Source organism: Pezoporus occidentalis, unplaced genomic scaffold, assembly GCF_034315485.1.
Source record: "Pezoporus occidentalis ecotype Australia unplaced genomic scaffold, CSIRO_AGI_Poc_V1 ctg11, whole genome shotgun sequence".
NCBI lineage: Eukaryota > Metazoa > Chordata > Aves > Psittaciformes > Psittacidae > Pezoporus > Pezoporus occidentalis.
Genome location: NW_026912886.1, coordinates 62,820 through 85,329, shown reverse-complemented (window position 1 = coordinate 85,329; position 22,510 = coordinate 62,820). Strand labels below are relative to the sequence as shown.

The 22,510-nt window shown below is 40.8% G+C and overlaps 2 protein-coding genes across 6 annotated transcripts in view; one reads left to right on the top strand and one right to left on the bottom strand.

Moving 5' to 3' along the window:
• ACSBG1 (acyl-CoA synthetase bubblegum family member 1) overlaps positions 1-13,163 on the bottom strand; it is a 34,145-nt gene extending 20,982 nt beyond the window's left edge. The window contains exons 1-3 of one of the 4 annotated variants that reach the window (XM_062625608.1): positions 13,145-13,163; positions 10,509-10,621; positions 8,392-9,725 (exon numbers count right to left, since the gene is read on the bottom strand). In XM_062625608.1, coding sequence (XP_062481592.1) covers positions 8,392-8,471 — 80 coding nt within the window. In that variant the 5' untranslated portion in view covers positions 8,472-9,725; positions 10,509-10,621; positions 13,145-13,163. Of the gene's footprint in view, positions 1-2,752; positions 3,518-8,391; positions 9,726-10,508; positions 10,622-13,144 lie in introns of those variants that run through there. The other 3 variants (XM_062625619.1, XM_062625629.1, XM_062625636.1) reach the window with 3 other exon arrangements.
• Positions 13,164-16,202: 3,039 nt separating this feature from the next.
• Positions 16,203-22,031, top strand: DNAJA4 (DnaJ heat shock protein family (Hsp40) member A4). 2 transcript variants are annotated; one of them, XM_062625571.1, is made up of 8 exons: positions 16,203-16,339; positions 16,432-16,569; positions 18,184-18,364; positions 19,287-19,391; positions 20,143-20,370; positions 20,451-20,681; positions 21,240-21,340; positions 21,426-22,031. In XM_062625571.1, the coding sequence occupies exons 2-8, from the start codon at positions 16,438-16,440 to the stop codon at positions 21,642-21,644; spliced, it is 1,197 nt and encodes a 398-aa protein (XP_062481555.1). In that variant the 5' UTR covers positions 16,203-16,339; positions 16,432-16,437; the 3' UTR covers positions 21,645-22,031. The 2 variants fall into 2 exon arrangements, with proteins under 2 accessions (XP_062481555.1, XP_062481565.1); XM_062625581.1 differs by lacking the exons at positions 16,203-16,339; positions 18,184-18,364 and having other exon boundaries at positions 16,431-16,569.
• Positions 22,032-22,510: the final 479 nt, after the last annotated feature.

Below are 22,510 nucleotides of genomic sequence, written 5' to 3'. Positions count from 1 at the left end.
CAAACCATATAACCAATAACTAAGCATTGGACGACTGCATATAGCAATACACTGCAGATTATTCATGAATAGAAGCATGCAGAGTTTTTATTCAGCTGACTTCATTTAATAGATCACAAGGTGGGAATTGGCAGCCTTCAAAGGCCAAGAACAAATTACAGTTACCTTTATTCCAACAACTACAACAAATGAGTCCTGAGTGAAGCTCAGGAATTCCCTCCCCTCCACAGTGTAATAAACACAAACTGTAGAAAGTCCAAACAAGGGCCTTCCCAGCTCTCCATTAAATAACAAGCAACTTCAAAAGCAGTTTTGTTACACAGCAGTGTCAGGTGCCCAACGCTATGTCAGACATTATTTCCTACCTCACATTAACTACACTTTGTAGAATACCTATTACACATATGTGGGCACTCCTAGAAATTATTATTGTTATTCACAATGAAAACATTCTTTAAGCAAGCTGTAACCAAGCTGGATCCCTGCTACAAGAGTTTAGCAGATTGCACAATTCTTCACCCATCAGAAGTGACAATCGCAGTTCATTTAATCTCCTGCTGCTACCATGCTGCAGACCTCCATGCCTCAGAGCAGAGATACAGGTAGCAAAAGCAGCTGAAGAAAAATGAGGAGTCATCACTAACCTTGCCTGTGAGGATATTTCCTCTCTTGTGAATGGCATAATGGGACAAAACATGAAAGGGCTTGTCTGATGAGCAGAGAGGTAGGCTCTGAAAATAGTCACTGGCTTGGTGAAGGTGGACATTGATGAGAAGCTGAGCAATGTAAATATAGAGAGGGATTATACTGCCTTTTGAAAGGTAAGCCTGTATTTGACAGATGGGAAAATGGTGATTTAATTAAGTGGGATTGCATGACAGATTGACAGACCAGGAAGACACATTAGGGAATAAAAACAAAACATCTGAAATTTGCCATCTCAACACATTTCCTAGTTCTTGAGTATTTTCTTATTTTGGAGAGAAATTACATTTGATGTTTAGAAATCTAATGCAATCTTTTCCTTTAAATACCTTTTGAATACTAAATATTTAACAACTTCTATTATTTTATGAAACAAACCATCAAAAAATGAACAGCAAAAACAGTCCCCAGAAGAACACAAATCTGATCAGTAATATATCAGAAGAGCTTCCTTTGAAGCTACTCAAAACTTATGACAATCATCATTCATGACTCTTCCCAGATGAAAATCCCTTTGGTTTGCTTTGTTCTCATCCGACTGTTACAGATACCAGTTCAGTTTATATTATGTTCCTTTAATAAAGAATCAACCAACAAGTCTAAACTTCTGGACTGGCACTGGTAATGCTGCAACATGCAGAAGCTGTTTGAGGAGCTCTGTGCATCCACTGTCTTCAGGAGTGCTAAAGTTAGTAATGCTGTGTGCAAAGTAGTTGCCACCTGCCTCGATGGACATAGCAGTCCATTTGAGAGTTGGTTATTTTGGTGGTTTTTAACCCTGGAAGTACTGTTGGGCAATTTTCTCTTTTATTGACAATATAGGTGTATATTCAGAAGCATCCCTTCTGAGTGAAATAGTAAGTTTTTAAAGTTGTTACTTTAAGCTTTTATTAGGAATTATTTCTTTTAAAATTAAGTAAAGATCCAGGAATGGTTATAGTATCTGAAATTGTACATGTGAGGCTGAACTGAGCAGAATTCAGTGGGACTGCTCGATCAAGAGCTTACTAAGCATCCTGCAGCAAGGAAAAACACAGTGCAGTGATGCTTCAGTGGCAAGATGTCCCAGCAAAGCCATAATGCTTCGGAAATCTGGACTTGCACTGCTACATTTGTTATTAAGGCTAAGGTTCCCTGTACATTTTTTAACTTTATTAGGGCAGGAACAGCATGTTCCAAAATCCAACAACCAGCTTAAAAGTGGATTCTCCATCCAATTTGTGCATTACAAGTTTATGGCTCTAAAAGTAACATGCAAAAACCTCTACAAAGCACACACGGAGGATTTCACAGTAGAGGCCACTTTAGTAAGCCAATCAGAACACAATGAGTTCTGTGTTACACAACACTGACCACCTAGAACTAAACAAAGCATACTTCTGCACACCTCCATTAGCAGAAGCAGTTTTTGAATGACTACTTCCTGATGTAATTTGGGACTTAATTTCAAGGTACCTTTCTATCACACATGACCTCATCTGCTGCCTCAATTCAATGCTTGCACACACACCCCTCACCCGAGAGGGAGGCACAGCATGCTTGGTCTGACTGGCTTATCCAGAGGCTTGCAGCTACAACCACTACTCTATGGCAGCTCAATATAGTATCAGACTGCAGCTGCTCTCACACAACCTAAAAAGCAGGAGTTTGAACATTCTCTCTCATTTCCTTCTTTGTTTCAGAGGTTGTAACAGCTCTAGCAAGATCTGTTACAAACCAGTGGAAGTAACACGTGTGACTGATACTATAATGGTAAAATTGCAACTGGTGGAACTGACAATCCTTACCCCCAGAAGCAAAGCAACCCATCTGAATTTGCTGGCACAGCAATTACTTGTTTTAACCAAGTGTATTTGATGGAAAAAAAAAATGAATACAGTACCAATTCTTACCATAACTGTAGGAACTAAATGTAACAGCTAAATCCCTCCACTTTTAGCATTACAAAATGACAGAGGTCTCTCTTTCAATGAAGTTACACATCAGGAAAAACTCATTTTTCTGTTACCAAAAGGACACTGAGGATCTGATTAACAGCACTACTTACTGTGATACTAATTTCCATGAGGTTTTTAGTTTCAAAGGACTTTGGAATTAGCCCTCTCCTTCCACAGGCTCTATGTTTCCTTCTCTGGTAATTGGAATTTCTGTTTACATCCCATATTCTAGGTCAAATATATCCAGATATACACTGTCCTCTAAATTCTCTCCTCATAGGAAAATCTTGTGAAAATACTAAGAATAAAACTGAAAAGAATCTATAAAGTCATTTTTTGAGATGATAATAAAGCAATGATCTCCATGGACAAAATGTTATACAGAAATTCTCACTTCAATAAGCCTCACAGAATACACCAATTGTCCTGTATAATTAGGTTGGAATCTTTTCTCTCTCAAATTTAAAAACTATGAACTTCACGTTCTGGCATACAATATGTTTTGGCCTTAATTCTGCAGAGCTATTTCTAAGATCACAAACTGCACCAATAGAATATGAACACTGCTCTGCAGCAGTAATATTATCTTGGGCTTTAAGGAGAAGCTACTCAGTAGACAGATTTTGTACAGTAGCAAATAAAAAGACATCTCTCATTCTTTTTGTATTCCAATTCCTTATCATTCTGCTCCTGCAGTTTTGTCAATTTTAAATATTTTACCACTTGGCTTTCTACAGGGGGTAGAATTTTTGTAAATAAACCAGTTTTCTACAAACTTGCAAGAATAAAACAAGCAGTCCATCAAATAACTACATATGTATCTTGTTAAGACATGATTCCGTACAAGGTATTCCTTTAGACTTTGGGATATTTAGTCATAACCCTTTGTATACATGAACCAAGTTGAAGTACCTGAAGTCTGAAAATCACATTCACAACTGCTCTAAAAAAAAAAAAAAAGAGACTTAAACCCCCCCTTTTTCCCCCTTTATTGTTACAACTAAACCAGCTGGCAGTTGAGACTGTGCATTCACCCAGTCTGTTACCTCAGCTTCCAGACCCATGCTGTCTGGATTCACGATGAAGCTCCCATCTCCTCCTCCCTTTCCTGGTTTTTCTAACATTACACAGCTTCTCCACTCTCACCCTGTTCCTGGATAACACTGTACCATATGTGTGGGCTCCCGAGAGAGTGAAAAAAATTCTATTAATTAATTTTATTCTGGTTTAATGTATGGTAAATGTCCAATATTGAAGATCCTGCACTCATGAATATACATTATCAGGTAAGCTGAGATTAATGTAACGCCTGATTTTGTAAGAGCAGTATGTTCAAGGTGCAAGATTATGTTTACGGCCAACCATGCTACTGCAGTTCCTGTCTGCTTAACTTCCAAAGCTTTACTGTAACTATTGCAGCATTTTCATTCATAAATTATCCTGCAGATTGTCTGCAGCAAAGAACATGGGCAATAACAAGGGAATGCTCAGTTACAGCGTCTGCTGAGTGCACACCATTTCTCTGTCACTTAACAAGCTTTGTACAAAAAGCAATCCATGGAGCTTCTCCTGGGAATGCTCTGGTAGCAGCGCTTCCAGACTCCATGGCTCTCAGGAAGGCTCACTTGTACTTGTACACACCACAATGATCCAAACCAGTGCAGCTCCTTCATCTGCTTCACTGTTCCGCTGAGGATATCATTTACAAGCTCACCCACCAGGCTACTTGCAAGTGGCAGGAAGCACATTACTACACATCTCTTACAACACTGTCTGCAGCTTATAATTAAACTCTTTTCTCTGCTTGCCTTGCCCAAAGAAATATTTTGTAGTGTGCGGGAGTTCCCCTTACAAAGTGTGCAAATCCCCATCTGCACAAGTACTTTTTTCTCCAACACTTTGGCTGAATTGGCTTTCCAAATGATGACACTTGAATCTAGTTTAATGCACAAAAAATAGGCTCCACTGGAAAACACACGTTTTTTCCAAGGCAGAACTTCTTAATAAATTTTGTTTTCATCTTTCACTGCTTGCCTCTCCTGAGGATGACTTTGCCAATTCCATCTCTGAACTCCTACACCTTGGTTGTTTAAGTAATCCATAATAAAGCAGATGAAAAAAAATCTTACTTCCAATCAGTGTGTATCTTTTGCTGCTTCATTCTACGTTACAAGTGTCCTAAATATTTATCTCTGCTCTGGGAATTACTTTTTTTTCCCTAAGCGTTTGTTGCATGTTCTCCAGGACAACGCAGCTGTACACATTCCACCAGCCTTAATCTACACTAGAGCTGCTTTTGGTAATATGTTTTGGGTCTACATCTGCACATTCCAAAGTACTTTTCATTTGGTGTCAGGCATTTTCAACAGCTCACTGGGACATCTGAATTCAAGATGGAATCGTTAAGTAATCATCTGACAATTCTTCTGGCAGCAAAAAGCAATGGGTTAAATTACCTATGGGTAGCTCTTAGGGTTTAATGATCCTGGCACTTTGCCTAGAAACTTCAGAAACTAAATATCTTCATCTGGATCCCATTCACAAGTAATCCTTTCCCAATTCCCCATGCATCCTGCAAATGCTGAATCCAGTATTTTAAAAGAGAGCTCTGGAGAGAGGTTGCAGGAAGGAGCACAAGACAATAAATTTAGAATCATGAATCTGCCCTTAGAGTTCTAGACAGAGACGAGAGAGTTACCCTGACTGAAATCAGCATATCAATGTAGTATCAAAGCTTGGACAGCTCAGCAGCTAAACAGAGAGCTGTGACCAGCACGTAAACACCCAAGTAACAAACACTGCATCTCCGGACTCTGGGGAGCCGAGTTGTTACCCAAGACATTTTGAAGATGTTTACTCATTTTCTACAGCATAAGGTAAAAACCCCACAGTAACAACACACAATAGCTCCTTAAAGCCTCATTTTGTATTACATGTAACGTTCTCCCTATATTAAGGAGCAAAATAAGGAGTCACAAGAGGTCCTCGTGGTCCTTTACAGGGACGTTGCTGTCTATCATGACTGGCTGTCTTATTTACTAATGACTCCTCTCTTCAAATTAGGCCAATATTATAATACAATCCTTATTCATTCTATTAAAAGTTTCCCTTTGTCCTTGAAGAACAGGTTAGATTTAGGTTTTAATTGATTTTCATGTCCTCCTGAGTCTTAAAAAAGGGGCCACAAATGAGCATAAATATGTTCCTACTCTTGCAAAAGGGTCAGCTGACATGACAATCAGTTTGCTTTTCACAGTACACAAGAAACCAGTCTCAAATTACTCATATAACTTCTTCCCACACAAAGGCATATTTAATAGCCACAGACAGGCTTAATAAAGAACAAGGTATTAAAGTTAACAGCTGAGTCCTTTTTGCCATGTAACACAGTTGGCACACACACACTAAAACATACAACTGAAGTATTTTTTCTGTTGTTAGGACTAAATAGCCGCAAAAGCCAGGCCATTTCTTTTGGTGAGCAGATCAATTCTACAGATAGCTGAGAACTCTGTGGGTGCTTGGGAAGGAATGAACAATGTACCCAGCCTTTATTTATCCCCCTTTCTGCAAAAGGCTCTATTCAACACTTAGGAGCATTCTACAAGCCTTCACTGACCTTAGTACAGATTTTCTGGCTCTGTTCTCCCCTGCACAGCACAAACCCAGACCTGAAGCTGAAACTGTTCAGTAAGCTGCCTCTTTATGGCTATTTGCAGGGAGCGCAGCAAAGTTAGGTCACACAGAACTCATTATTTCCTCTCTTTCTCATTTTTTAGGTCACACTGGTTTGATTCCAGCCTTAGAAAAGGTCTTTTTTCCTAGAATTTTATTTTCTTTGTCTAGCCCTTTCTGCCTGGAATCCTACTTCCAGCATACAAAATGAAGTGTAGAAAGTTTGCTGCCTGACTTCTAACCACACCAGGTGAGCACTGTTATTTGACACGACAACATGCACCGGCTACATCAAAAAAACTAACAAAGAAGTATTATGCCATGGACTTGAAATGCATCAGAACTAGCTGCAGTTCTAGTCTCTGTGATATTCTTTCACTAGAAATTCAGAAACAACCCAAGTGCTCATCACCTCCTTTAACCGGGAAGCTTAAAGTTCCTGTTTGCAGTGGGTGCAAACCACTATAATTTTAAATTCTCTTTTAGCTTTACTTTTCTTTTAAGAAGGAAAACAAGGAAACTTTTTTTTTTTTTTTTGCTGAAGCATGTCACAAATAGAAGCATGCATTAAAATACTAAAATACAGGCATTATTACAAATCAGCAAAATCCTAACTTTCATGTGTACACATACCCATACTGATCACAAGCCTAGTACTGCTTTATGGTCTTTGGCCAGATTAAACAAATTACAGTTCTTGCATTAACTGCATTAGGAGTCCAGCAGCAGCAACAACAACACAACTTTCAAAAGGTTACAGGGATGTCTGGAACTGTTTTCCTTTCCAAAAACATTAAGTCTACAGTTTGCTCCTAATGATTCTTATCCTGGATTACAGAGCCCAGAACAGAAGAAACCATTATGATAAAAATGTTCCCAACCAACTGTCTACCTGAAAGGGTCAAGCACATCTTCCAAGCAACGTAACATGCAAGCTGTTACCTCAACAAATGTGAAATTAGATTTAACTTAACAGAAAAATATCTGCTTGATACAATAGTTCAGTCTCTGGGAGTGGATAATTAGTACTCAGCAATATTGACAAAGTTCTAGTAAGCAGAGGTTAAAGGATTCCTGTGAGATGTGTTGTTCTGTTCTTAAAGCAGGTATTTCTAAAACCTCTAAGGACGAGGAGCTTTCTGTAACAGAAGACACTATTCCAATGATGCAGTAACAGGAAAAATAATGTTCCCTTTTGTGCTGCCTAGGACAGAAAGAAGACAGTAGCCAGTAGGGTTATTTTACACGTACCTGGTTACCTGGTCAAGTTTTATTGCCTTTGATGGGAAGAAGATGCTCAGCTACAAAGGCTAATTACGATATAGGATTATTTCTGCAAATTCCAAAGGGAAGAGAGACCTATCTGCGTAGCTGCGGCTCAGGTATTTTTGACAGCCCATTCAAAGTAGATTATATGCATTGTAAAAAGTGCAGAGCAACTGCTACTGAACTTCTAAAGCCTTTGGGGCCAATCTGACCATCAGAGACACAGGAAGGGATGGCACAGGAGCATCAACTGCTTCTTTTACTGGACTATCTGAACTTTGTTATATTCTGGTACTTGTGAAAGCCCATTACCTCACCACACTGCTGAAAAGCTTATACTGAAGTGTAAGAGCCTGGTAATTTACCAGTATTTTCAACCAGCCTTCCATATTTTTGCTAAGCTGTGAGCAGCTGAGCCACAGTGAGCAGCTGAGCCACTCTTTTTGGAACTGCTTTACACGAACTCCTGCTGAGCCCACCTCTGGGTCTAAGAACCTCTGTGCTATAAAATGAACGCTGTACAGCTAGATATATGTAAACAGGATACAAGCAACACAGTCCATACTGAATGATGCTATTTAGTTTAATGCCAAACTAGAAGCAAGCATAGGAGAAGAAATCCAGTTAGAAACTTCATTACAATTTTTCTCATTCTAGCCTCAAAAGACAGACCTTATTCTGCATTTGATAGCAGAGACACCACCAGGCAGACAAGGTCCTTGTGGACCTGCACAACAGCAGGAGACAAAATCAAGTTGTGAAAAACTGGCAAATCAGTTTGTTAAAATAAATACTCAGGCTACTTTACCCATTTTCAAAGCTTTGTGAAACATTCTGTGCATTTTCATCTTGTGATGTTTTCATAAGAGGCTCTCCACTGTTAGGCATGCTGGCAAGCCCTCTAAAGCTGGTCACAAAAATGGTCAGGAACTGTGCGGGTCAGGCATAAATAAGCTACTTGGACAACTGAAGAAACCAACAGTAACTGGTTATTTGTTAAGAAAAGCCAACACGCAATACAGGAGGAGGAGACTACAGCTACAAAAGCTGTTTCTTTCTGATTTTAACATGCTTGAAATGTCGCAGTGCTTGTGAGCTGCTTAAACTTTCCTTTTAATTCAGTTTTCTTCAATTATCCATGAGAAGAATTTTAATGAGTCTACAATGCTTTAAGATGCAAATCTTTTCTTTTGCCAACATTTCCAACAAATTAGTTCACAGAAGTTGAAGCAATTCTAACTTTATTAACTCTAGTTTCAAAATAGAACATTCAGTGATTTTCTTAGAGAAAACACAGATTAATTACATCAGGAAATGCCTTCAAGTCAATTATACCTATGAAACCCAGTAGTGTAACAGCCAAGTGCCTCCTCCAGCATCACAACTACACCAGCACTTTGACTTCACCAAACCAGGCCTATTACATACTGTGGCAGTTTCCACACATGATTAGACAAATTACATCCCAGGATGCAAGCAAACCTAGTTCAGCTCCTTGGGCTACTTCGACACTAGTAAACAAAAAGGATCCAGGGAATAGCTCAAGCCACCCACTGTGAACACCTTCCCTGGGATAGTTTTGGTCTGTGAAAACTGGTATTTCCCTAAGTCAGGGGATAACCCAGGCAAGGGTTTGTCACTGGCAGATGACATTAATGACCATCCTTTCTGCAAGAGGAAGAGAGGGATGTAAGCTGTGCTGTGCCGTTTCCCTTCAGAGCCAGAAAACATGATCTAGAATGTTTCATTCAGTGGTACAAAGCAATTGGGATTATGTAAGACTAGTAAACATCTACCTTTCTATAAAGATGGGAATTCTATTCCAGAGTATCTTGCAGCATTTCCAAATGCTTAACTGTAGAGAATGCAATTTGAAATTAAAGGAAAAGAAAGAAAACTTCACAGAGGGATTCTAAGGGTTCTATTCTTACAGCAGAAACTTGCTTTGAGAATACCTGAACATGGAACAGGGGACATTTCAATGGTAAAAATGTGTCCAATTCAGACGTGTGTGAAAAATAAATTATGTCAGGATTCATTTAGTTCCTTCATTTTGGGATAAGTCTTTGAATTCCCTCTTTGTCCCAATTATTCTTTGCAGAAAGCCACTAGGTATTTTCTACGGGCTCACAACTAGATTTCCTGACACATCGTAAAGAAAAAACAGGATTCAACTTTGTTGCAAGAAATCTCATTAGTTTTTTAGTTCTTCTGGTCATCTAAAATGTTTTACATGCTATTTTATATGAAGGAATCCAATTAGATGAGCACTCATTACCTTGCTTGGCTTGTGCCTTGTGTGTTGATTGGCTAGCTAACAGGCTGGCCTCATGGAAAGAAAATGGCTGCTAGCTCTCTAAAACTTGTTCTTTTCAGTGAATAAACAGAAAACCTCAAATACACATCTCTTCTGTACATACTGTGTTTAGAGAGGATTTTGTTTTGGTTTTCATATCATCTTCCTTTAACTAATTGATGGTCAGAAAATTGTTTTGTTGCAATCAAGGATTCCCTGATGCTAAATCACTCCTCAGGTAACAGAAGTGGCTGCAGGGCAGACAGGTTGTGAAGCAAGGGGAATTCATCTGCAGGAAATAGTGGAGAAGATTTGGGTTTGGACTGGGTATTGTTTGACTGTAATAGAAAACTCACAAGAATGTGATAAACTAAGCTTCCTGGAATTGTCAGCTACAAACAATCCTGTCATTTTAACAATAGGCTTATGAACGTCCTGCTGCAAGAAACAGTTCTATACAGAATCTGCATTTGTCGTTCTGGCATGACATTTCTAGGTACTCTTTGGTAGTAAATCCTACCAAATGGGTCTAGCAACTTATGCAGAGTTTCATAAGGAATGATCTTCACCTTTAAATGATTTTTATATACTGCAGTTTACATGATGCTATCTTTTATGCCTATACCTACCTGCATGTGACTTGCCCAAGGCTGCACCAGAATCAGACTGGATTTTTGCAGCGGGATGGGCTGCTTTTTCCAGCTACAGGTTAAGATGTCTTGGCGTTGATAGCCTCACAAAGCTAAAAAGGAAATTAAGAAGCAAATAAAGCTCATACACTGTTCACATCCTTTGCTTTACAATCGATTGGTATCTTTCAGGAATTAACCACTGATACTTAAAAAGACACTGTCGCTACAAACTTGCAGTGTCACAAGATCCCCAACGGAAATGTTACAGAAGCCAAAACAAAGCCATGCTGTTACTGGGGTCAGTAACCAACAGAGCTGCAACACACAGATCAGCCTCAGCAAGGGGAGAGTGCATGGCACCTCTCTGTGCTTGGGACAGGGTGTTTCAGGTTTAACCCACAATGCCACTACGGCAACATCAAACTGCTCTTAGCTCTGTACTCCCCCATTTCTTTACTTGTAAGAAAGGAATGTTTATGCTTTGCCATAAAACTTGTGTTTGAAATTAATGGAGTATACTAACTCTGGGTGCTCCCTGCTGTTCATCCCAATTAGCTTAAGCAGGTTGTCAATTCATGTAACAAATTAATTCTGTGTGACTGGCCCTGTTTCCCCCCCCCCCTTTTTTAATCATGTAACAACATCTAAGTGTAAAACAATGCTTTTTTGATACACACAAGATGTTAAACCCATAGTCCTATTGTTGCTCCAGACTTCCAGCACTGAGCCAAAACAAAAAACCCAAAACAACCCTCACTCCACACCAAGCACCAGCAAAACATCCAGTAACTTTCAATTTCTATTTCAAAGCCTATGTTACATGGAAAAGAAATAGCACTACTTCTCTTTTTTTTCCCTTTTAATTATTATTATTTCAAACTGTCCCTCTCAAAGCCTGGCAGTTTTTCAACTTGCTACTAATTGCAGCCTGCTGTGTTCCTGGATGGCTGTTAACTGCATTTACTATGATTATACACTTTGATACCTTTTCCCCTCCCCAGTGTTTTCTCATAAAATTGAAGATTTAATCTTGGCCTCTAAAACATTTTAGCTAAAATAAAACCATCATCAGCTGCGGAGTTACTCTGAAAGGAGAGTAGATTTCAGGGTTTAAGCAGAATTCTAAATTCAAACATGTCTTTCGACATGACTGTGCCTAAGCCTCCAGCAAGTTTTAGTAAACAAATGAGTCTCAACACATACCTTAACGATCAACACATTTATGGCAGTTTGGGCTAAGATGCTGAGGGCAGATTGCATAATAAAAAGCCTCCGGTGAGCAACATCTTTTTAAACTCACATACACTTTTTACATTAATTAATTTCTAATGAAGGAATTCATGTCAGAAGGAGGACTTTCACCCTCAGCTGTGCCTCCCCACTCTTGCAGAACAAGAGAATTCATCTATACACAAATCAGCACCTCTAGGCGAAAGCAAAGAGACTACATAACACACATTCTTCAGGTGAAGCAGTTTATCCCACAAAACACTTGGCTATTCACAAGCACAACCACCTGCGTGTATTAATATTTCACAGAATTTCCAGTAGCAATCTCTGTAAAAGTGTTTTCTCTCATTAACAATGCCACAGCAAAAGGAATTTCGTTTTGCTTTTCTGAACAATGCATTCTGCTTCCCAGGGAATTGTTCCACAACAATACAGAGAAAAATGCAGATTAGTTTGTGCAAAATTTCTGGATTGTCAATCACAAAAGCATCTTAGATTTGCCAGTTTGTACTAAGGAAAGAATCATAAAGAAAACAAAAGTAGCTGTGAATACATATCAGGAGAAAGAGGCAGATGTTTGTGAGGAACTAGAAAGAGGAAGAACATCCCATCAGGACAATACAACAGTTGGTCTGAGGACAGGAACATCCAGAAGTATTTTTGCTGCTTCTTTCTGAGTAAAAGACTGTTTTAGACTCAGAGTAAGTAGCTGCTCTTTTCATATTTACCTTATAGCTGTTCATTTATCCCTTCATACTTGCAGTCAAATTTTCTACAGGCCCAAACCACTTTGGAATGACCAGGCTTTAACTAATCACTGCTGTACTATGAAAACTGGTCTTACTCCTTCTGCATTACTAGCAATTAAAATTAATTATTATAGATTGTTACAATTTTAATTAAAACTTGTCTCAGAAAGACCCTGTAAAGATGCTAGTCACTTACTACACTCTGCCCTAAACCAGCTCAAAACAAATGCCATTATTATTATGAGGGAAAAAGTTTCAGTACCATTAAAGGTCCATTATATGAAACTGTTATATTTCAAATGGGCTTTTAAAAGTGTATTCTAAATAAGGCTAAAAATCATAGGTTAAATATATTATTTAAAGGGTGTTTTCCTAACAACTTTGTAGAACTCATGACACCTGTTCAGGATGCTGAAGAATCCAGCTCAACACCAAGGAAAGTATGCTGTGATTCTCATTTCACCTTCTGGAGGGACAAGTGAAATTCTTTATGCAAATTCAGTGTGACTGAAAACAACCACAGATTGCAAGCCCTGGGATTCCTATTTAGTCTTTTTCAGGTGTTTGTAATGAAATGTATTCCTGGAACTTCTTTACACAAATCAAGGGTGCTGTAAGGAACTGCAGCTGCAATTCAGCAGACTGTATCCTCACCTGTCTATACAGGATGCTGCTTCCAAAAAGAGCTTCACAGTTTAGGAGGCATGATTGATGAGAAAGGGTAATATGGCTTGATAAATGACAGAAATGCAAACAAAAAGGCAGGGCTTTAACTTGTTTTGTGCTAACAGTGGGAATACCTGTTTCAGAACTGAAGGCAGAGTCTTCTGGTGGTTAAAAGAAGAGGGCAGTAGGGTCTAATTATTGGGCACTCCCAGTCCTCATCCCTGTTCACTGTTTACCTGCAGAGAACAAGAATTCTCTGCTTCTTTTTCTGTTTCCATCTACACGCAAATTTGATACTGTGAAAAGTGACAAGATGAGGTAAAGATCAGTAAAAGAGATCAGCTGCTCATCTGAAATACGGGTAACTGCTGGTTAGGAACACCCACAGACTTAAGGAGGCAATGTATGTAGCGAAAGAAACAGAACTGAGCATACACACACTTGATCACCAGCTTATTTGAGTAAAGGAACCACTGCTGTAGTTGCTCAGAAATATGTCTGCGTGCGTAAAGGTGGTATTACATTTATTACTAATTATGACAAATCAGGTGCGTAAAACCAGCTGATGAGGATTCCAACTCTGTTCCATAAATACAGTACTGATAAATAGGAAATGTTCTGCTTCAGACAACTAGAGAAGCAGAGTATTCCCTTCAGGTGTCAGAATGACTGCAGTTCTCAGACTGGAGTGAGGCAGATCACTGAAAGAACACTGAGGAGCTGCTACCTCCATTTTTCTAATCCAAAAACCAGCCCTTACCACCTTTCCCATTAATTCTTTGAATACATGAGGAGTTTGTTGTACCAACTGGAACCAAAGATGGAGAAAACAAATACTGAGAATTAAATATAACCTGATAGCTCCCTCTGAAAAATGATGGAGTAAGGAAAGGAAAGTAAACAAAGCAGGAGGCTCACTCCTCTTATGCAAAGATCCATACCAATGAAGGTTTTGGCTGTTACTACTAGTATCAACAGTTACTAGTAAGAAACCACTAACAAGTCTGAGTTCGTATTACATTTACCAACATATACATACGCCTAGATTAGGGTTTCTATTAACTAAACTATATGCTGTGTCCTTGCAACATATTATAAATTGATCTTCAAAAATAAATTCTTGGAGAATTTAAATACATGCTTTGAAAGCCTACCAACTGCTGAAGCATTCAACTACTGGTAGCAGATTCATCATTTCTTCTTGAACAGGAATATTACCTTCAAGACTATAAGATTATAGAAAAGTGATTTGCAGGGTGAAAGCCATTACTAGAATAAACTGGGTTTTTCCCCCCTTAAAGGGATATATAGTTCTCAGACTGAAAGTTTACAGAGTACCTCACTGTAGATATTTCAGAAAATAATGTGTTTACTTGTCAATATAGTTTCAAAATTGCGGAAGGTATTCACATGTTCAGCTGCTGCTAATTATGCTTAGAGAAAATAATAGTTACCAACACTGATTTCTTCCTCTGATACATTCTTTTCCTGTATATTAGCTCCCTCTCCTTCAGTAAGTCAACAAGCAGGAGTACCCAAGAAACAATTGCATTAATTCAATCTGTCAATAATATTTACCTGAAATTCAGTAGAAAAGTCATTATAATAGCCCTAGAGATTCAAACCATTAAAATGTTTCATTCTAAACCTACATTATTGGGCTTTTTGTCCCTTTTCTTTTTTGCCACTTGTTTAAGCCCAGCCGATAACTCGGAACCACACAGCCACTCACTCACTCACTCACTCACTCACTCCCCCACTACTTTGTCCCTCTGCTCCTGGAGGGATGGGAAGGAGAACCCATGGGTTGAGATAAGGACAGTCCAGTAACTAAGGTATAACACAAATCACTGCTGCTGCCACCAATAGTAATAATGATAAGGGAAATAACAAGGGAAGAGAATACAACCGCTCACCACCCACCAACTGACCGACACCCAGCCTGACACAAGCAGTGATCTAGCCCTTCTGGGTAACTGCCCCCAGTTTATATACTGGGCATGACATGCTGTGGTATGGAATACCTCTTTGGTCAGTTTGGGTCAGGTGTCTTGTCTCTGCTTCCTCCCAGCTTCCCCTCCTCCCTGGCAGAGCATGAGACTGAGAAAGTCCTTGGTCAGAATAAACATTACTGAGCAACAACCAAAACCATCGGTGTTATCAGCGCTGTTCCGAGGCTGCAAGTCAAAAACAGCACTGCACCAGCTACTGAGGAGAAACATGACTGCTACTGCTGAACCCAGGGCACCCCTGTTAGACAATACAGTAATGTTCTGTTCCTCACTATCAGCTTTTCACCTCCCCTGTAGTTGACAGAGCTCTGCAGCCTTTGGGTTACCATAACCACAGATTTCTTGGTTTATAAAAACGATTCCAGGAATAAAGAGCTGCTCCCTTAAATACAAAACAGCTTCTCAGTGTTTCTACATGAGCTTTAACAAGCCCCGGTTTTGTTTCATGCAGGTTTGCTGCACTTCTCAGTTGTGATCTACATCATTAACCTCTCTTCTTCAACGGGAGTGATTTTACTCAGCACCGGATCTCTCCTTTCACCTGAGCCATAAATAAGTCGTTGGAGACCTTGGGTTGCCTGGAGAAACCAGCCCGAGTTTCCAGCCCACGTTCGGCACACCAGCGTGAGGAAAAGGCGAGTAAAAAACCCAAACACAACGCAAGGGCACGCGGTTAGCTCCGTGTGTTTTAAATAACCCACAGTACTGAAGAACAAGGCGCCAGAAGCTATGACCAAAATGAACAGCTCCTAAGGTACAACCAGCGCTCGCTTCCCAGGAGCGAGGGGCTCACAGGAGAATGTTTGCCGGTGTTTCCTCGGGCCAGACACGAACTAAAGCACCTCCCAGAACAAGACGGAGGCAAAACAACCCTCAAGCGGACCGCGGCCCCAGCGCACACCGAACCGCGCGGTACCTGACGGGAACAAACCGCCTGTTCCCTTAGGAGGCGGGCGGGAAGCGCGCTCCGCCCCTTCCCGCCTCAGCGCAGCCAGGCCCCGCCCCGTGCGCGCACCGGCGGTGACGTCACGCGCGGGAGTTCTAGACCGTTCCAGGCCCGTGACGTAGGGCGGCGTCATTCCAGAAGATTCGGCCGCTGCCCGTATAAAACCCGAGGAAGAGGCGGGGCGAGGCCGAGCGGACACCGGAGGCGACACGGGCGGCTGCGGCGGTGAGCGCGGCCCGCGCGGCCTCGGTGCGGCGGGGTGGGGGGAGGCCGTGGGGTGGCGGTAACGCGACATAACGCGGTGTGTCCTCCCGCAGGGCACCATGGTGAAGGAGACGGAGTACTACGATATCCTGCAGGTGAAGCCTAATGCTTCTTCCGAGGAGATCAAGCGCGCCTATCGCAAGCTAGCACTGAAGTACCACCCCGACAAGAACCCCAGCGAGGGCGAACGGGTACGCGGGAGCCGGGGCTGTGGGCTGGCAGCACCTGCCGCACGCCCCCCTCGGGCAGGCCATTGCGGCTCTTTGGGGCCGAGCTCAGATCTAGGCCCCGCATGCGCCGGCCGGGCCTTGCGATGGGGAATTCCGCAGGGTCTGGCGCAGGGGGTGTGCGGGTCACCGCGGATGTGCTGCGGGCCGGCCGTTCTTATTGGAGAGCGGTGCAATGTACGCCCTTGACTTGATTGTAGAGCTCTGCTTTGCCGATATAATGCTCTTCCTGCAGCGTGTTGCCATTAAATGAACGTTTCCATTCAGCAGAGCTTGGAGAAGGTATCTGTAGGTGGCAGCAGGCCTCATGGCCTGGCTGTGTCAGGGGCGGACGCTTCAGTTCCTCTTTCGAGATGCAGCTCCTATCATTCTTCATAGTTGCTAACAGGAGCTCGTTCTTACAGAGATGCTGCTTAAAACAGGCAAAGCTGGAAAGGTTTCTAGTGTGTTGATGGCCGTTGTGCTGTCAAGTGCTGCAAAGGTGGATCCAGGTGCCAGCACTCCTGTGTGTGCTGGGGTTGTGCTGGAGGGATCTGTCCTCAACAGGATGAACTTCCTTCAGGGGAAGTGCTAATGCAGATGTACAAGGTAACTATTCAAGGAGATTATTGACCTGCACATGGGTGGACTACTTGCAACAAAGCCAATTCATGCATTATTAGCAGAGATCCCCTCAACTCTATTTCCTGGGAGGATAAATGAGCACCATAATTGAGAATGATGGAAAGCTTGAAAAATAGGAATATTCGTCTAAAAGCTGGCCTAACAGTACTTTAGCATTGGAATAGAAGCTCTGTGTATGTGTATCTAGTATAGTAATCAACAAAACTCCAGGTTGTTAAATAGTAACATAGTCAAAGGTGACCTTTTCTGCCTTTGGCCTGGTTTTTTATTTGTACATCTTTACCTGGTCATGAGTAAATTGTGTTCAAAATGGAAGTACCCATTTCAATAATGGCAAATTGTGCTTAAAAATCCTTCTAGTTATCTTAGTAATAGGCAGTTATTCATAGCTGTTTAAGAAAATCTCTTAATATTTCTTCAAAACTGGATATTTTGATCTGTATCTGAGTCCTTCTACTTGTGATGAGTAAGCATCTGTCTGGTCACTTAAATTTGTGTTTAGTTGTAGCTGGATGTAGCAGCTCAGCAGGCATGAAGGACCCCTGTGTACCTTTAGAATGACTAGCACTGCTGTGGCTGTGAGCATCGGGGGACCCCTAAGACTTTGGGGATAGTATGGCCTTTTCTAAGTGGAATTTGTTAGAAGTGCATAATGATTGCAAGTATCACAATCGTCAAATTCTTGCTTGCATATGCCTGTAAACTGGAGGTGTGACTCTGAATTTAACCCCGTGTATAACAGGGGAGGAGGGGGGAGAGGGAGAAAAGGGGTGGTTTTGCTGGACAAAAGTGTGCTATTACGGTCTGTTACACATTTGTGTAGGGAGTTTCCCTTTTGAAAAAGACAAATGCTAAAAGAGTGCTGCAGTGGCTCAGTCTGAAGATGGAGTTACATATGAGAGGGTAACTTTTCCTCTTGGTCATAGTTGTTCAGAGCTTCTTTTTTCTTTTTAGTTTAAACTCATATCCCAGGCATATGAAGTTCTGTCGGACCCAAAGAAAAGGGACCTCTATGACCAGGGTGGGGAGCAGGCTATTAAAGAAGGAGGCCTGAGTGGCGGCAGCTTCTCTTCACCCATGGACATCTTTGACATGTTCTTTGGTGGTGGAGGCCGAATGAATAGAGAGAGAAGAGGTACACAGTTCTAAACAAGTTCTAGAAACTAACCATGCACTTAAGCATAAGATACCTGTGCTATGGTACTGCTGTTCTACTAAGTGCACACAGTGTGCTTATTACTCATTGCAACAATAGATTAAATAAACCATGATTTCTGTAGTTACTCTAGCATTAAGATTCTAATAAAGCAGATAACCTGATGTAGCCATAGTAATCTTTGATGCCTTCTGTTATTTTTTTGTTAAAGTGGGTGTGGGTAATCTCTAGGGGAGGGGGAAGCATTGTTAGGTTTAGAGCAGATGAATTAGACCTGGTTTAAGTTACTTCTTTTCCAGATCTCTGTGGCTCACTTGCTCATATGCTTTGAGCAATTTGCTTCAAAGGACACCATCAACTTAAATCATGCTGTAAATTTCATGAAATTATTTGGGAGAAATTATGTGAAACTCAGTACAATGCTGCTAAAAGCACAGTATGATTTTTGTCTGTTTCCATGTCCAGTGTCTGTTGAAGGAGCAAGTAGTAACTTGCTGTGAAGCCTTTTAAATTACGCTATGAAGCGGCATGGAAATTTATAGGTAGGCAAAGCAGCAGCTTCTGAATTGACCAGATGTGAAGCTGGTAGTGTCCTTGCACTTTGCTGTTTCAGTTAAGCCTATGAAATTAGGGGTAGGAGCAGGGATAGAGTGGCTTTAATGATGCTTTGCTTAATTACAGATGAACTTTTATGTTCTTTTATGTTATTAAGTGGGTGCAGCACAGTGGAAGCTGATGAAACCGCACGTGCTTTTAAGGGGGCTGAGCTGTGTTCAAAGTTTGGAAAGAACTTTTTTTTCAGTGAGACTGTGCATGTGTGGACAAGTGTAGAAGCCTTTAAATAAACATTGGTCCTTATAAGAGCTGAACCAGGATTAATCTCTCCCTTTTTCTTCTAAAGGCAAGAATGTTGTACACCAGTTAGGTGTATCTCTTGAAGACTTGTACAATGGTATTACAAGGAAGCTGGCACTGCAGAAGAACGTTATTTGTGCCAAGTGTGAAGGTAAAAACAAGTAATGGCTTCACATCCCTCTTACTACAGTCTTAGTCCTTTTTTTCTTGAGTGGGACTAAGAATGAAGAGTGGGTGTTCTGCTTTTCCCTCTCCTTCATCCCCCTCTGAAAGTCTCCATTTATGCTCTCATTTATGCTTATCCAAGAATGACTTAGTGATATAAACTTAAAGTTCTAATGGCAGACTTAAGCTCACTGTGAATTCCAGTTAAGGGTACCCAAGTTATAAGTACCTTAATCTGGAACTTTATTAAATGGCTGTTTTGTTAATATTTTTTAATTGCTGTGGGCAGCAGTCTAGCTTGTATTACGCAACCATTTTTACCACTACTAAATATCCATAATGACTGGATTGTTTGAGGTAAACTTTAATGAGGTCCTGTACCTTAGCACTCTATTAAATGTTTAGCCAGCAGATTCTTTTGGAAGTATTAATGGAATGTAGGTGTTGAAGTTGGGATGATAATTCCTTGAAATCTGTGCTGTATTTGGAGGTGGGGCAGAGGCTCATCGAGCAAGCTGTGCATAGATAGATTGACTTTCTTTTGCTGGTAGAAACTTTTAACTTGTGGGGCATGTTTTGTGGTGGAAACTAAATTCCAGTTTCATTGGAAGCACATTACTGAATGACTCTCAAGTTGCCCAAAAGCTGCTCTTGAAGTCAATGAGTTTCAGCCTGACTGCAGTAGAGTAACTTCTCATTTTTGGAGACTGGGATCAGATTTAACCTTTTTGTCACAGGTTATGGCGGAAAGAGAGGGGCAGTGGAGAAGTGCCCTGTGTGTAAAGGAAGAGGAATGCAAGTTATAGTTCAGCAGATAGGACCTGGAATGGTACAACAAATTCAAACTGTGTGTCCAGAATGCAAAGGCCAAGGTGAAAGGATAAATCCAAAGGACAGGTGTGACAACTGCAATGGGTGTAAGGTTGTAAGAGAGAAAAAGATCATAGAAGTTCATGTTGATAAAGGTAAGGACTGTCTGTTTGTTCTGTGTCCTTAATTGTGGTCTACAGTGCTGCAGAGAATAAATGGCTTTGTTTTTCTCCAGGTATGAAAGATGGTCAGAAGATAGTATTCCATGGAGAAGGTGACCAAGAGCCTGATCTGGAGCCTGGTGATGTTATAATCGTGCTTGATCAAAAGGATCATAGTGTCTTTCAGAGGCGAGGGCATGACTTGATCACAAAAATGAGAATTCAACTCTCGGAAGCTTTGTGTGGTTTCAGAAAGACCATAGAAACTCTGGATAACAGAGTTCTTGTTATATCATCTAGGCCAGGTGGGTCTTACAAGAGTTCTGGTGCTATATGAACTGCTTGCCTGCTTGATTGGGCCTGGGCTTGTTGACTGGGGTTTTTTTGGGTGTTTGTGGTAGGCTTTGTGGGGTTTTTTTGGGGTGTTTTAACCAGTTGATGCAATGGATTCAAACTACACTTGCAGTCACTGTATTTAGCTGGTGGTTTTTTATTCTTGTCACTCATTCTAAAACATTAGATGCAGTTGCAGCTGAAGCTGTCAAAGGCTTCTTAACAAACTTTGGTCTCAGTTGGAAGAGAGCCAGGAAAATACTTAAGAGGGTGGGAACTTAAAAGCTACTGGATTATGTGTGAATTCAGCATGAAGGCTGTGCTAAGAGAAGCTGAGCCTCTTCCAGTAGAGGAAATGGCCTGTATAGTCTGGTTGTAGGACCCCTCAGTCCTCAGCCTTTTCTGTGAGTTAGTTGTTAGTAGTCTCCCTTGATGCTGTGGGAACACTGCTTGTGCCTAACCCTGCTTTTCATGGTTATGTGATGGACACTTCCTTCATAAGCTTATTTAAAGCTGTTATCTCTTTGCAGGTGAAGTGATAAAACATGGTGACCTAAAGTGTATCTACAATGAAGGGATGCCTGTCTACAAATCTCCAATGGACAAAGGCAGCTTAATTATACAATTTCTGGTAAGTTGACTGCTTTTCTTTAGCAAAGGTGGCTGTGTTGTCAGAAGGAATAACTATTCATTAAAAAACCCATATGAAATTTTAGGTCCAGTTCCCAGAGCACTACTGGCTTCCAAGGGAGAAACTGAGTCTGCTGGAGGCCCTGCTTCCTCCCCGAGAAGATGTTATGATTACAGATGAGATGGATCAGGTAGACCTTGAAGATTTTGATCCAAGTCAGCAAACCTACCGTAACAGTGGGGGAGAGGCGTATGAAGAAGATGAGGAGGGTCCAAGAACAGGAGTACAATGTCAGACATCTTAAAGCAAGGTGAAATGGATGTCATCTAAAATGTAAATTTTCACAATGAAAACTGCATGGCTGTAATAGCCACTGCTTGTGGTTTTTGTGTTCAGCAAATTGAGTTGCTGCGCTGTCAGTATCACCTTTTTGTAACTAATTTATATTGTGTTCTTGTAGTCTTTATATAATGCAAATGTCACACAGCTGAGAACCAACTGAGTTGGTATACATTTTCCTTTGCTGTGAAGGTTCTCACTTTATTTCACCTATGCTATTTATATAAGACTTGGGCAATATTGATAGGCTAAGTGGAGTGTCTTATGTAAATACTTTCATACTGGAAAATTAATTTCATAGGATAAAACATAGCAGAAATAACTTCTAATAAATAGAACTCTTCACATTTTATTGTGCTTGTCTGGTACTTTCTGGGCCATTTGAGAATCTTCACTCAGACTCTCATCACCTAGTCCAGATTGTTCGCCATAGTCAACTCTAGTAGCTGTCTTATTTTGTGTTTCGGAAGCATTTTGTCCCTCTTCCCTGTTTTCTTCTATTGACTCAGTAACATTCCTGCAGCTGCTTAGCTGTATGTAACATGGGGTCATAAGATGCCAGCCTGTGTATAGAGTGTACTCCCCATAATTCTAATTGACATACAGGCAAAAATACTTGCAAATAAAAGTTTGATCTTTCAGAAGCTAAGCTTTATGTTTCAGCCTTTCCTAGAAAAGTGTTTTTACTTCTGCTAGCCATTATCTACTTGAGCCTTCACTAGGATGAATAAATTGAAACCACATTGATTTCAGCCTGACCAGTGCAGTACACAGCTGCTCTTTGATAATGTAATAAGATACCGTTGTAGAAATGAGCGAAAGCTTTCTTCT

Excerpts from the sequence above, each read along its gene's own strand:
- DNAJA4 (XM_062625571.1), top strand. The coding sequence starts at position 16,438 with ATGGTGAAGGAGACGGAGTACTACGATATCCTGCAGGTGAAGCCTAAT. Across the intron at positions 20,371-20,450 it reads AGAAGTTCATGTTGATAAAG|GTATGAAAGATGGTCAGAAG; the intron begins GTAAGGACTGTC and ends GTTTTTCTCCAG. Across the intron at positions 20,682-21,239 it reads TGTTATATCATCTAGGCCAG|GTGAAGTGATAAAACATGGT; the intron begins GTGGGTCTTACA and ends ATCTCTTTGCAG.